At 36.6% G+C, this 15,414-nt stretch overlaps 1 protein-coding gene across 4 annotated transcripts in view; it reads left to right on the forward strand.

The window, feature by feature from the left end:
• aifm3 (AIF family member 3) overlaps positions 1-15,414 on the forward strand; it is a 37,885-nt gene that overhangs the window by 18,869 nt on the left and 3,602 nt on the right. The window contains exons 3-14 of one of the 4 annotated variants that reach the window (XM_084415329.1): positions 3,711-3,924; positions 6,452-6,561; positions 7,376-7,485; positions 7,968-8,012; positions 8,113-8,209; positions 9,777-9,889; positions 10,048-10,134; positions 11,099-11,190; positions 11,278-11,408; positions 13,590-13,705; positions 14,535-14,606; positions 15,024-15,087. In XM_084415329.1, the coding sequence (XP_084271455.1) occupies positions 3,711-3,924; positions 6,452-6,561; positions 7,376-7,485; positions 7,968-8,012; positions 8,113-8,209; positions 9,777-9,889; positions 10,048-10,134; positions 11,099-11,190; positions 11,278-11,408; positions 13,590-13,705; positions 14,535-14,606; positions 15,024-15,087 (1,251 nt within the window). Of the gene's footprint in view, positions 1-3,175; positions 3,925-6,451; positions 6,562-7,375; positions 7,486-7,967; positions 8,013-8,112; positions 8,210-9,776; positions 9,890-10,047; positions 10,135-11,098; positions 11,191-11,277; positions 11,409-13,589; positions 13,706-14,534; positions 14,607-15,023; positions 15,088-15,414 lie in introns of those variants that run through there. The other 3 variants (XM_084415331.1, XM_084415330.1, XM_084415328.1) reach the window with 3 other exon arrangements.

Consider the following 15,414-nt stretch of genomic DNA (forward strand, 5'->3'; position numbering starts at 1 on the left):
GGATCTTTGGTGAATGGAAAGACAAGGCCTCAGCCTGGCACAAGCTTGGGTCCTTAGAAGACTTCTAGTTCAGCATCATCTTCACATCAGGATTTCAGAAAGGGACTAAAAGAGTAAAAACGTGATCTTCTGATCAGTGATTTTTAAAGCGTGAAGATGTCACACCCTCTGGTGGGTTGTGAGCCAATAAGAAGTTGTTCTCTTTTGAGGGAATTTCTTTACGACTTTTTGTTCAAGCAGGCCTTTGAACATGTAATTTGATTGGGTGTTTGACAAAAGAATCTTCAAGATTCTTATAATACTAATGCTTCACAAGGTTAGCTAAATTAAAGGTGCTCTAAGCGATGTTTTAGGCCGAAACATTTTTTGTCACATACAGCAAACATCTCCTCACTATCTGCTAGCTGCTTGTCCCCTGAACACACTGTAAAAAAACGTGGTCTCTGTAGACAGCCCAGGCTCCACAAACGGCAACAAAATCAAACTGGCCCAACCTGGCCCATGAAACATAACAAACAGTGTTCCAGCCAATAACTGACAAGAATGATTTGGGGGTGGGGGTGTTAGTGCGCGTGCACATGAAGGGGGTTGTGGGGAGTGGAGGAGAGAAGTTAGCTAGAGGAGAGATGTCCTAGACAACAACAAAGACTAACGTTAGAATTATATTCTCTTTAATTTTGATATGGCCGACGCATGACCAAAGAGACGACGTTCCGATGAACAAATAGCAAAGAAGTATATTGTTAGAAGGAAGCACGGAAGGGAGGGGGAGGGAGGGAGGGTCGAGCTAGCCTCCGTTTTGTTTGACAATACTTCGAACGTCAACAAGAAGTGACGTCACCCAACATCGCTTAGAGCACCTTTAACAAATGGGGGATGAAGATTGGAGTTTATAGAGACTAAACATGCTACACATGATTTTGGTTAACCATAGTATGCAAGTCTGAAACATGAATCCAAAAGAGTTGAATGAATACATAGGCCAAACCACATAAAAGGAAAATCTATGTTTATACATTTCTCAAGGGGTTATATATAGAATATATAGGATTAAAAGGGTTTATTTCTCCTTCTCAGCAAGAATTAAGTGAGAGTCACAACTCTCTGCAAATTCCTTTTGGGGTCGTAAAAAGTCTTATCAGTCTCAATGTGTCCTGTAACAGGACACCGGGTTCTGCCAGTGTGTTAGCTTCATTTGGGATGTTAGTTTTGGGGTAATTTTCATAGATTTTTGTTGGGAAAGTGAGTTTGCTGGATTATTCATTAAATATAAGGAATCATTTGTGTGTGTCTGATTGGTCCAGATGCTACAACATCAAACATGACATGTCTGTCTGAAGCTAGTTTCTTAATGAGATACCTACATATTAAATATGCTATCTATTTTGTCATTGCACATAATTTGTCTTGGGAGTTCAATATGGCAACATATGGCGCTTTTCCACTGCATGGTACAGCACGGTTCGGCTCGGTACGGTTCGACTCGGCGCGGAACGGTTCGGCTCGCTTCGCTTTTCCACTGCGTGGTACGACTCGACTCGGTACGGCACGGTTCGGTTCGCTTTAGCTCGGTTGCTTTTCCATTGCAGTTAGTACCGCTTCAAAATGGGTGGGACTGATCGTTATAGTTGCCGCCTCTACTGCCATGACATCATCGTAAACGCGCCACATTTCAAACGCACAACACAGGGGATGGTGCTCTTGATTCTCGGCATGTGGATGTTTTTAAATTAAACGTTCTTATAATGGTTTCCTATATGGAAGGAAAATTCTTAACGTGTAATTAAACGTTGCGTTCATATTCTGGGCTCATCTGATTTTTTGTACATAGCATAGCCTACTTTATGATTTTAGTATCATAATGATTAATAAATGCACGCACAATTATCCGTGAACTTGATTTGAACAAATGCCTTTCAACTTGTGTGTGCAAAATTCAGAATTAAATGAATGTGCAGCAATCTTTACAAATAGAAAGTCTAGGCCTAATGTGTAACTGCCATTAAAAAAGCGCATTTAGTTAATGTTATGTTATTTTTTTTTTCCATCTGCCTATGTTGATGAAAAGTGAACAGCACGAGTAGAGAGACATGGAGCGAGTCAGACATAATTTTGACCACTTCATTAAGTTTTGTTTTGTAGAAAGCATTTCTTTAAAGTGAATTTCGTTTTGTATAAATTGTATCTTAATTTTAATAATTTTTTCATCAAACAATTGCCTGGATTGAATAAGATGCAAAATAGACAATTTAATCATTGAGGCGCCCGAGCGGTCACTTGCATTGTACGTTAACTGGAGCGCATCTCATCCTCAAATACACAAAGCTTGAAATGTCTTTAAACGAAATAATTCAAAACAAAAAGAAATAGGCTACTCTCTTATGTAATCCATTAGGCCTATGTGCATTTCTCTCTATAGGCGCGTTTACTACGAATATGGCGATCGTCAACTTCGTCTTTGCCATGCAGAGACAGACACTGACAGAAAACACTATTTTATAAATAAAAATCAGTGCACGCGTTTTAATAAAATTAAAACTTTAATTGTGATCATTAAAATAATTGAATATTAAATATTTTGTGGCCAAGGTTTATGGCCTCATTTATTAATAGTATATATATATAGGCTATATATAGGCCTAATTTTATTAAATTGAACAAGCGCAAAATTCAGCATTCAATCAAATATTCAAAAAGACTTAATAATAATAATGTTATTTCAACATAATATCTCGTTATTTCGACATAATGTGCGTGCAACAAGCAAGATGTGCGTTTGTAAATCCAGGGACGCGTGCAGTGATTTTTATTTATAAAATAGTGTTTTCTGTCTGTGCATGGCAAAGATGAAGTTGACGATCGCCATATTCGTAGTAAACGCGCCTATAGAGAGAAATAACATTATTATTATTAAGTCTTTTTGAATATTTGATTGAATGCTGAATTTTGCGCTTGTTCAATTTAATAAAATTAAAACTTTAATTGTGATCATTAAAATAATTGAATATTAAATATTTTGTGGCCAAGTTTTGCTCATTTATTAATAATATATATATATACACACACACACACACACACACACACACACACACACACACACACACACACACACATATGTGTGTGTGTGCCCTCAGCACATGCGTTAAAAATTATCCGGCGCCGCCCCTGACTGCAAGAAACAGTTTACAAGAAACTTTTTAACTGCAAGACACTACAGCGTTGGCTGTTGTCTACTGGCTATTTAAATCTAGCGGGTTTGTCTCGTGCATGGTCTCGTGTCGCAAATACAATGACACTGGTAGTGACGATTCTGTCTGACCAATCAGTGATCTTCAGTGTTTTCACGTCACATTTTAGTACCGGTACGGTACGCTTGGAACCTCAACAGAGGTGGTACCATTTAAAGCGAGCCGAAGCGAGCCGTACCGTACCGTACCATGCAGTGGAAATGCGCCATAAGCGTGCCGTACCGAACCGAGCCGTACCGTACCATGCAGTGGAAAAGCGCCAAAGCGTGCCGTACCGAACCGAGCCGTACCGTACCATGCAGTGGAAAAGCGCCAATATAAATCCTAATAAATTGTTACTAATTGCTTCAATTAAAGATGACAGGGGATTTTATTTGAATTTAGCGAACAAATCGATCTGTTATCTAAAGAACAGAGTCTTGTCTTATTCTCTTGTACTTATATCATGCAATTTTTTTGCAGTAGAGGTCAAAGTTGAGCTCAATCTTTTGGACAAAGAGAAGGAGGTGGACCTGATGTCTCCTAATGGAAAGGCCAGTCCATTTTCAGAATGCAGACCCAACGGATCTCTGGGACACTGTTCCGACGAGGACAGCATGACACTGCGGCCGCAGCGTAAACACAGAGATTTCATAGAGGCGTCTGTCTGCCACGTAAAAGACCTTGAGAATGGACAGTAAGTTTTTATTTATTGCTCCTATAGGGATTTTTTAAAAGTCTTTGTTAAAAATGTATAAGCCATGAACCAAGCCAACCAGCTACGAGGTGAATCATAACATTATTAAATTTGATTTGAAGACTGTGTACTTAACGGCTTTAGTGAGGGAATGAACGACAAAGCATTGTGAACAGCATAATCGAATTAAAAACCATGGAGAAATATGAAACTACAGTACTCATTTAAAAATGTTGATATATATAAAATAAAAAAACTTTTGCAATAAAATTTGCACATATATACAAAAATGTAAGTATTTTGAGAGCGTAGGGAGACCATCTTGATTACATCATTCGCAGTGCTTCATGGGAGTGGGCGGAGCTAAGGAGTTCTTTTGGGCCGTTTTGATTGTTATGACTCTTTCTGTACAGCGTCATTTGGTAATGTAGTTTTCACCACGAAATCCACTGTTAAACATTATTTTAAGAATAAGTTGAAACTATGTGGGCTGATGGCTTCAACAGAAGCAAATACCATGGATTAACATCCTCGTAACTAACAGTAGGACTGTCTTTTAAGGTTTATAAGGTCCCATAAGTTTCCTTATGGAGAAAATGAATGCAGTTTTTACTTTCGGGACCTGGCTGTTGCACTCAATACCGAATTTGCATATCCTTGAGTATCATTAGCAGAGATAATGAAGAAAGATTGATTATTTTTCTGTTCACTCATTAAAAACAATGTTTACAAAAGGCTGACAAAAGGGTTTTTTTCTCTCAGCGATGCCATAAAACAGTGGTTCCCAAACATTTTAGAATGTCGTACCCCCTGGGGCATCCTTCTGCGTACCCCCTTTCTTCCACTTAGACTGCAGTCACACCTTTTCCCCCTTAAATGGATTTTCTGGTGCATTTATTACCTTTATAAAGGCAAAGTTTTTCTAACCCTTTTAAATGTATGTGTCAAGTTTTATGTCAAATTATTAAAATTCTATGAATTAATTTATTAATATAATAAATAAAGCAATAAATTAAACTAAATCAATCATTTCAATCAAATATATCAGTATCAACAAAAGCCACTGAAGTGGCACAAGCTGCATGTAGATGTATTTATTCCACACACTGTTTATTAATGCTGCGTAGAGATGGCAAGTATGCAATTACAATGGCATGAATAATATTATGAGGTAATGTTTATAAATTATGAGATAATGTACATTAAACTTTTTTTTTTCAATAGAGAAAAATGAAATGATGGTAAGTGATGAAGTGATGCTTTTAAATATTAAATTAAAACCGCCAGTATAGTGGCCAGTATAGTCTTATGAGTGAGTCATTAATTCATTTATTCATTCAGTAACAAAGCAAGTGGCTGCATTTATGAATGGGTCATTGAATCATTGACTCCACCGATTCGTTCAAAGCCGCGATTCGTTCACTAACGAAACACCGCTGTGTGTTGCCCGGAGACGCCCAAGAGTTCTGCTGTGGCTTTCATCGGGACTATCATTTTGTTGCAAAATAGAGCAAACAATATTGTCAATATTTGTGTTTACAAATTGTCACTTAATATTACCTTTTTTGTTAGTTTAACTGTTGGTTAAAATCAGTGTCACATTTGCAATCATGTGTATATATTCAGAAAATTGCATTCTTGCTCATATAATTTAGCTATTATAACATTAAAAATAAAACTCATACAGGGCACATTTTGTATCGAAGAGAATTTGAGTCTTTATTCTATCTCTATGCACAGCTGTGTCTATATTTGTTCTTCATGCAAGTAAGTGCTAAAACCCCATGTTTACTAATAATCAGTTTTAATGTTATTTTAAGGTGGTGTACAATTAAATGAACGGCAAAACTCAGCATTTTGTTTGCGTACCCGAGTTTGGGAACCACTGCCATATAACCATTTTGGGTTCTTAAAAGAACCTTTTTTTTATTCGTGTGAAGAACATTTTAATAATCTGAAGAGTTTAATCATTTGTGAGTTCTATGGATGTTGATGGTTCTTTATAGAATGCCAAAAAACAACCTTTAAGAGAGTATAGTAGATGTCTTTAGTACATCAACTAAGAATTCAAATAAAGTCCCTTAACACCCAATTAAATCATTTGATGAACAATTTTCTTTGCTATCTTAATGTATTCCCTATTAAAATAAGTATTTGAGCCATGAAGTCAGCTTTTTGCTTTTAGTTTACATCATAACTCAGCAAAACTAAACTGTTAATTGCCAGACATTCTCATTCTTAAGCGCATTTTATTGGACAAAAGTTTGCAAATACTAATGAGCGTAAGTGATGAATATTTTTGGTCCAGGAAGAGAAAGATTGTACATTTTAAATGCGTATATCTGTATACCAGGAGTACACTAGCATATAGATGTCATCAAAGCTTATTATGGATTTAAGGTTGTCAGTTTTTCCCCTGTTGGTGGCGCATAAATGACATACTTCAGTCCTTTGAATGCATCAGTATTGGGTTGTGTTTTGGACGTTAGAGCTGTGCTGATCATATTTGTTCTGTTGTGTTTGGCAGAATGCGTGAGGTGGATTTGGGGGCAGGTCGTGCTCTGCTTATTAAGGAACATGGAGAATTCTTTGCAATGGGACACAAGTGCCCACATTATGGGGCTCCACTGGTCAAAGGTGAGGGGCGTCCTGTGGAGCTCTCCTGGTCCTCTACATTCCATAGCTAAGGATACTAATGGCTCTCAGAGATCAACTATTTGAACTGAATGTTGTCTATTTACTTAAATATTTAGCTGTATTTTATAACATGCTGCTATTAAACTTGCCTTCAGGGTTCCTATGCAGTTTATTATGGAAAAGTATGGAATTTGATTTGAGTAATTTCCAGGTCTGGAGAAGTATGGAAAAAAGAAAGCAGAGTATGGCCTACTATTGCCCCTATTTATTTTTCTATAATAGAAAATTAAGAATTTAATGAACAAAAATGTATCATAGAAGTGTGTTTTCATGGCAACTGTTAAGTGATTGTCAAACACGACTGAATTCAAGGTGCACTTTTTCATTATGCAAAAATGCAGGTTATAAGTGTTTTGGGTTTCTTCTCATGATATTCTTAGCACCGTATTACAGAGCCACTGAAAAGATGTTTGCAAAAATAAAAAATATGCAGACTTTCATGTGCGCATGAGAAACCATTAAACTTAGCATAGACAATGCACAATGAGCCACCTATTGCAACATCATCCCATTTCACGGTGTGGTTTCTTGGCCGCCATAGAGTGTGTTAAAGCAGACCTAAGGCCTTGAAATATGATGTACTGCCCTAATGAGAGCCAAATTTTAACCACTTTTTTACAAAAAGTAATTTGAGTCTGGAAAAGTATGGAATTTTGAAATGGAAAATGTGTAGGAACCCTGTGCCTTATCAAATAGCAAAACAGATCGTTCTTTCAGTAATACTGTGTATTAAAAAACAATTATTCTCTACTAGGCGTGCTATCAAAAGGACATGTGCGATGTCCATGGCATGGGGCATGTTTTAACATCGCTACGGGTGATATTGAGGATTTTCCTGGACTAGACAGTTTGCCTACCTTCCAGGTAACAAAAATATATCATTGAATTACTTTTTTAATTTGTGATTTTAGTGTATTTGCAGTTTGGAATTTTGATCCTATATTTAGAAAACAATATAAGTATGAACTTATTGATGAATCGTTTAATTCAATTCAATTAAAGTTTATATGTTTAGTTCTTCAGGAAGCAAGGAGTATTCTGTTTTCAGTCAGAGATGAGTGAGTCAAAGTGATTTCCATATGGAAGTAATATGCAGCTATAAGATAATATAAGAATCATGACTTTTGTGTGAAAGTTAAACAGGTTGATGCACAAATAGGGAACGAAATCTACTGATAAATAAAAGAAGCATATTTCCAAAAAGACATAGTACGTGGTACATATTGCTCATCAGAAGAGAGAAAATGAACCTCAGTATGTGTCATCACTAAACAGTGGGGGTGTTTTCATAATCCCACTGTTATGTAATTATCTGCCATGTCAATTTTCTTTCCTCATTATTTCAGGTCAGAGTCGAAAAGGAGAAGGTGATAATAAGAGCAAACAAGCAGGTAAAGAGTCTCTCTGTGTCTGGAGTATGTGTGTAAAGAGAGTTAAATTTAACAACAGTTGTAAATGGTAATGTGTGGGAAATCATCTGTTTCCTGACAGGCCCTTCAGACTCAGCGGCGGTCAAAGGCCATGTCAAAATGTTCAGCTGTCATCAATTCCAGCACTGGATTCAGCCACGTTCTCATTATTGGATCAGGTTGCAGCCATAATGTTATAAAATGCACTAACATGGGGGCAAATTCACTAGATAGTGTTGTTCTAGAGAGGAATCAATCTCGGTGCATATTCATTAAAATGATGCATGTTTACCATAATTAATTACTTAAAGTATTCCAGACACAGTGCTATTATAGCGCACATATACAGTAGGGCTTTTAAAACTGGACTTAACCCTGGGCTATCGTTGTTCTAAACCCTGCTTTTAAACCCGGGTAAAGGAATATTTAACACTTGTGATTTAACCACTTATTACCCGGGGTTATGAAACCCTTAGCATCGCTTTTGCTGTGCCAAACCTATACAGTGTGAAACTATAGTGTTAGAATGTTAATGCTAGATGCTTAGAAACCTACAACCAACTGCGTGCCTCATGTTCACATGCTTAGACAGTCACGGAAACACTGCGTGTTGTATAAATAGGCGCTTCAGCGTTTGATGAGAAATGTAACATGGCGATGGAAAACATGTCAATTGGAGTGAAGAAGAGACAGTTTCATTCTTACCTTTATAAAGACCTGAAAAAAACCTGACAGGACAGTCGGGCAATCTATAGCTATGAGCTCTTGCACACACAGCTCTCGCGCACAGCTAATGAAGACGTTAACTCGTGGTTTGGGAATGTATCGTGTGAAACGTCATCTTATGAATACCCAGGATTTATTATTAACCCCCTGGTAAATTATGAGCAGTGTGAAACGTGAAGCAAAATAACCCAGGATTCCTAGGGTTAATGACCCAGGGTTAATGCTTTCAAGTGTGAAAAGCTCTTGTGTCTAATTAAACTGGATTTCAGGGAATATGACGGCATTTTTTGCATTGAAATACAGTGTGCACTCTTTACTGGATTCACCCTATGATGTTTGGAGTAGTAAACCTTTATAAAGCTTACTATACATGTGTAGCTTACTGCTGTTGCTTCACAGTCCACTAACCTTGTCAACTGGGTTATATACAGTATTCACAGTAAAACATGAATTGCTTCCTGCTCATATTGTTTAATCTATTTACATGTGGGTGACGTAACTTGATGATGTACCATGAAATGTACTTTAACATGCCTTGACAAAAGAAAAGACTTACACTGAGCCATTCCTTTACATATAATTTCCTGTCCTGATTTAATTTTTATTTCTTATTCATGTTTTATGGCAGATAAGGAGCTGAATTTCTACATTTGTTACAGACTAGACAGGTCCAAAGTTTGCATTCCATCTTTAAACATAATACAATGCAATTACTGATTGCTAAGTTAAAATAGAGACAATGTAAGAGAAAACATCCAAAGCATCGGCTAAAATCATGCATTTATATTCAGATTAGAGTTCAAGATAAAGACAGCCCACTAGTCTTTCACACACACAAAAAACCTTGACATCTCAGTCAGCTCAATAAACTACACATACACTTACATCACAACATGTGGCATGTTAACAATGTCAGTTTTTGAAATTGAAATTACTGTCAAAACTGATATTAGTAAAGCAAATGGTCTTCAAAAGGTTGTGTCAGCACCTGCTCTGACCTCTGTTGATGTTCTCACTCAGGTCCTGCTGCTCTGGTGTGCGCTGAGACGCTGAGGCAGGAGGGCTTCACAGACCGTATAGTGCTGTGCACCATGGACAAACATCTGCCTTACGACAGGCCTAAACTGAGTAAGGTTTGTACACAGAACAGTCCATAGAACAGTGTGAGATTTAAGGTTTACAATATAAAATTAACATAAAACTGTTTTTCCAATATAAATGTTTCTCTTGACCTCAAATATGCTAAAATGCAGCTGGTATAATAATATTGATTTGATGCTTTTCTCTTCAGTCTTTAGAGAGCACAGCTGAGCATCTGCAGTTGCGATCCTCTGACTTCTTTCAAGTGCACGACATAGAGATCCTTTTAGAGAAAGAGGTGAGACCCTTTTGCCTGAAATTTACTAAGGTTTACTTCATTTAATGAGGAAAAATAGGCTACATTTCTGCTATTTCTGTCCAGCAAGTGAAACAGATGAACGTGAATCTGGCAACGTTTTATTACATTGGTTGTTGTACGTATCGTGGTGGTTCGGAAATGAAATGTCTGGGGAGTGGCGCTAAAAGTGTTAACAAAAGCACACGTGAGATAACCATGCGATTTCAACTTGCTTCTACAATCGTGTAAAAGTGTTTTGAGGTCAGAACATAGTATTGTACAAGGAACTACACGAAAATAAGCTTTTTGTAATCGATAATCTGCCCCTTTCATAATTAGTTTGAAAAGGAATAAAGGTTGTTGGTGTTTTACTGACTCTTTTCAGCTGGAAACGGCGGTGAATTGCATAGGCATATTTGTCGAGTTTTGCGGCATGTTTTTTCATTGAGCATATGGTGGGGGAAAAAAGATCAGTATGATTCTAATCTCTTTCAGCCCATTACAAAAAAGTACTGCGGTGGTACAATGGTACAGTGATGGTATCAGATGGTAATACTATGGTATTTTGAAATACTTCATGGTACACTATTAAAAGTGAAGGTTCTTTATTGGCATTTAGGAGTCCATGAAGAACCTTGACCATCCATGGAACCTTTCCATTGCACAAAAGCTTCTTTATAGTGGAGCAAAGTTCTTTAGATTTTGAACATTTTCTTCAAACATGGTTCTTTTAAGAACTGTTTACTGAAAGGTTCTTTGGAGAACCCAAAATGATTTTTCAATGGCATTGCTGAGAAAACCCTCTCATGGTATCTTTATTTCTAAGAGTGTACCTCCAAGAATACCATGATACTTTTTGGTACCGTTTTATTAGTGATATGACCCAGCATCTCAAGTCTAAATATGTGTAATTTTAACAAATGTATATGCAGAATTACATAAACTGCCATATGTTTCTTCATAGGTTGTTTCTGTGGATGTAAAGACACGGACTGTGATATTTCGGGATGGTTTTAAAATGGAGTATCGAAAACTCTTCATTGCCACAGGGAGCAGGTAAAGGCCACACATGACTACCTATTGGTCCTATGAGTATTAAACAAAATGTGTTGAATTAATACGTTTCATCCTTCATCTTTATAGACCCAAACCTCTGAGCTACAAAGGCAAAGATGTGGGAAATGTGTTTCACCTCAGAACACCAGAGGATGCAAACGGCATCGCTACACTCGCCAGCAGTAAGAATGCCGTCATTGTGGGAACCTCGTTTATTGGTGAGAGCTTATGGAAAATGTACACACAGTTTTTTAGTCTCTGTTTAGTTGAATACGTTCAGTTACATGTCACTAGTCACTTGCACTAGCCACATTTCTTGTGTTCAGCTATACAGTGGCTCCAGAAAGCATGTAGACACTTAGTGTTAGTTCACCTGAAAATGAAAATTATGTCATCATTTACTCGCCCTCATGTCGTTCCAAACCCGTAAGACTTTTGTTCATCTTCAAAACACAAATGAAGATATTTTAATGTTATCTAAAAGGTTTCTGTACCTCCATTGACAGCTACGCAACTAGCACTTTGACGGTTCAAAAAGTTCATAAAGAGATCGTAAAACTAATCCAAATGAATTAAGCGGTTCAGTTCAGATTTTCTAAAGAGACTGGACTGCTTTATATGATGAACAGATTGAATTTAGGCTTTTATTCACTTATAAACATTGAGCAGCGAACATAAACAGAAGCTCAACCGAACATGCTTGATGTGCGAGAACAAACCTCATTGGTTCTTGAGGAAGCTCAAACGTGCTGCGTAACACGAGAATGAACCTCATTGGTTCTTGAGGAAGCTCAAACGTGCTGCGTAACATGAGAATGAACCTCATTGGTTCTTGAGGAAGCTCAAACGTGCTGCGTAACACGAGAATGAACCTCATTGGTTCTTGAGGAAGCTCAAACGTGCTGCGTAACACGAGAATGAACCTCATTGGTTCTTGAGGAAGCTCAAACGTGCTGCGTAACACGAGAATGAACCTCATTGGTTCTTGAGGAAGCTCAAACGTTCTGCGTAACACGAGAATGAACCTCATCAAGCAAGCTTGCTTGAGCTTCTGTTTACCATACCTGATGTGCATTGATCAATGTTTATGTGAGTAAAAGCCTAAATTCAATCTGTTCATCATATAAAGCGATCACGTCTCTTCAGAAAATTTGCACTAATCCGATCAATTAATATGGATGAATGAAAGTCTTACTGGTTTGGAACAACATGAGGGTGAGTCAATGATGACAGAATTATCATTTTGGGTGAACTACCCCTTTAAAGGATTAGTTCACCCCAAAATGACAATTTCCTAATAATTTAGTCACCCCAATGTCATCCAAGATATCCATGTCTTTCTTTCCTCAGTGGGAGAGAAATTATGTTTTTTGAGGAAAACATTTCTGGATTTTTCTTCTAACAATGGACTTCATTGGTTACCATCATTTTTAAGTCCAAATCAATGCAGTTTCAAAAGTCTTTGAAGTGTTTAAACGGGCTGTACGCGATCACAGCTGAAGAAGAGGTTGTTATCTAGCGAACCGATAGGTCTTTTTTTATGTATTTTTTATAATTTATAGACTTTTTACCTTCAATAGTTCGGATTGAGCTGATCAACAAACCGACAGGGAACTACGTCATCACGTTGAAAGGTCACGCCGGCGCCGGCAGAAGTACCGCCCCACTGTTTACAATGCGACCGTACGTAGGAGGATAGTTCAAATAGTATTGTTTCATAATAGTATTTAGTATTCAGTGAATATGAATATGAATAGTATATGAATAACATTCTGATGAATATGAATAGTAGTTCAAATAGTATTGCAGGCGCCGGCGTGACCTTTCAACGTGATGACGTAGTTCCCTGTCCGTTTGTTGATCAGCTCAATCCGAACTATTGAAGGTAAAAAGTCTATAAATTATCTTCTTTTTTTTTTTATGACCTATCGTTTCACTAGATAACAACCTCTTCTTCAGCTTTGATCGCGTACAGCCCGTTTAAACACTTTTGAAACTGCATTGATTTGGACTTATAAACGATGGTAACCAATGAAGTCCAGAAATGTTTTCCTCAAAAAACATAATTTCTCTCCCACTGAGGAAAGAAAGACATGGATATCTTGGATGGCATTGGGGTGAGTAAATTATTAGGAAATTTTCATTTTGGGGTGAACTGATCCTTTAAAGCCACACTTTAAGATGAATGAATGGATACCTCCTGTGAGGAAAACTGACTTCATACATCCACTAAAATCACCTTGACGTCAGTTGAGGTTAAAAATCATTGCAAAAAAACAGCATTTGTTTGCCGATGTCAGTTGTTTCAACAAGATTCAAACATTTTAACTGGTTTAAGTGTCCACATACTTTTTTGGTCTACTTTATGAAGAATAAAGTATGTGATATGCGGTGTTCAGGTATGGAGGTGGCTGCAGCGCTCACAGATAAGGCTCACTCAGTGTCTGTGATCGGCATAGAGGCCGTGCCATTCCGGAAAGCTCTCGGAGAGAAAGTGGGGAAAGCTTTGATGAAGGTGAGAGAATATCCATCCATCCATCCATCCATCCAGAGAGAGACTGAATATACAGTATATATATATAATATATATGAAGAATATCAAGATTTAAGCATACAGTATATACAGTATTAAATTTAAATATTTAATATTTTAATATTTAAAATATTTAAACATATAATAGTAGATTTAAGCATCTTAAGTAATCTTTGTATACATATATAAGCATTTATAGTAATCTTTAAATGGTGTACATCAGAGATGCCCAAACGATTTTCTACGAAGAGCTAAAAATCAAACTTGATTGAGGGCCTTGGGTCGAAAGTAAATGTTGCATTATACCCATTATACAATGCAACACTATATTATAACATAAAAAAAAAAAAAATCTAATTCACTTATATTCTGTATATTTTAAAGCAAAAATGAACTAAACAAACAGATAAATATGAAGATATGCTTAAAAAAAAAAAAAGGTGAAGTGTGAACCTTTAAAGCTTAGAAAGCTAAATTATTGTTTTAAAAAAGTTTTAAACAATACAGTTTAGTAAATAGAAAAGCAGTTGTATTTGCTTAGGCATTCATTTTATAATACTAATTGTATAATAGCAAAGTTAAGCATGTTTAAATTAATACATTTTAAATCATTTTAAACTTTCAACTTTTATAAAACTGATTGTTGTCCCTCACCATCAATTTCCTACATTGCTGTTTCATGCATTTTATATCAAATATATGATTATGTTGTCATAATAAACTCTGACAGGCTGAAATGACTCACTGACTGTATTTTATCCCTTGCTGTAACCACATTGCATTATTCTTTTCTTTTTGTTTCTCTGCTCAGCTGTTCGAGTTGAACAGGGTGAAGTTCTACATGTTGAACGAGGTGTGGGAGATGCGAGGGCATAATGGACAGGTATCATGAAAGTGAGAGAAACAGGAGTTCAGTGAAGTGTAGGTCTCTCTCTGTCTCTCTGCCTCTCTCTCTCTCTCTCGTTCCTGTAGATTGATTTATTACACTTGCACTCACAGTGGCTCTGCTTAGCTTTGAATATTTTCTAACGCAGCTATTGCATTAATGGAGTGGCCCTGGGCTAAAATATAAGCACTTATAACACGAGAACGCTACACAGCCAGTGAAGTAAATGTATAATTGAGATTAAGCCGAATTGTGATCTGTTATGAAATTACACTTTTGATAAATATGTCTTTCCAAAGAAATAACATAATGAGATTTGTATGCTGTTTTTGAAGTCACAGTGGTCAGAAAGTGCCAACTATAAGAACATAAATGTGAAATTGAAATATTTTTTTGTTTCTTTTGTTTCAATAGTTAAAAGAAGTGGTTCTAAAAAGTGGCAAAGTGTTAAGAGCTGACGTCTGTGTTATTGGCATAGGTGAGTCAATGAAATCACAGAAATCCGGCTTTCCATTTTTTCCTCTCCCTTCATTTCCTGTTGCAAGTCCCATTGTACTCTTGACTATATAACAATAAATAAATGATAAAAATGTTTATATTTTTCAAAAGAAGTCTCTCATGCTCACTAAGGGTTCATTTATTTGATAAAACGGTAATATTGCAAAATATTATTACAATTTAAAATATCTCTTTTCTATTTGAATATATATTAAAATGTAATTCATTCCTGTGATCAAAGCTGAATTTTCAGCATCATTACTCCAGTCTTCAGTGTCACATGATCCTTCAGAAATCATTCTAATAT

Source organism: Rutilus rutilus (genome assembly GCF_951802725.1).
Source record: "Rutilus rutilus genome assembly, chromosome: 7".
Taxonomy (NCBI): domain Eukaryota; kingdom Metazoa; phylum Chordata; class Actinopteri; order Cypriniformes; family Leuciscidae; genus Rutilus; species Rutilus rutilus.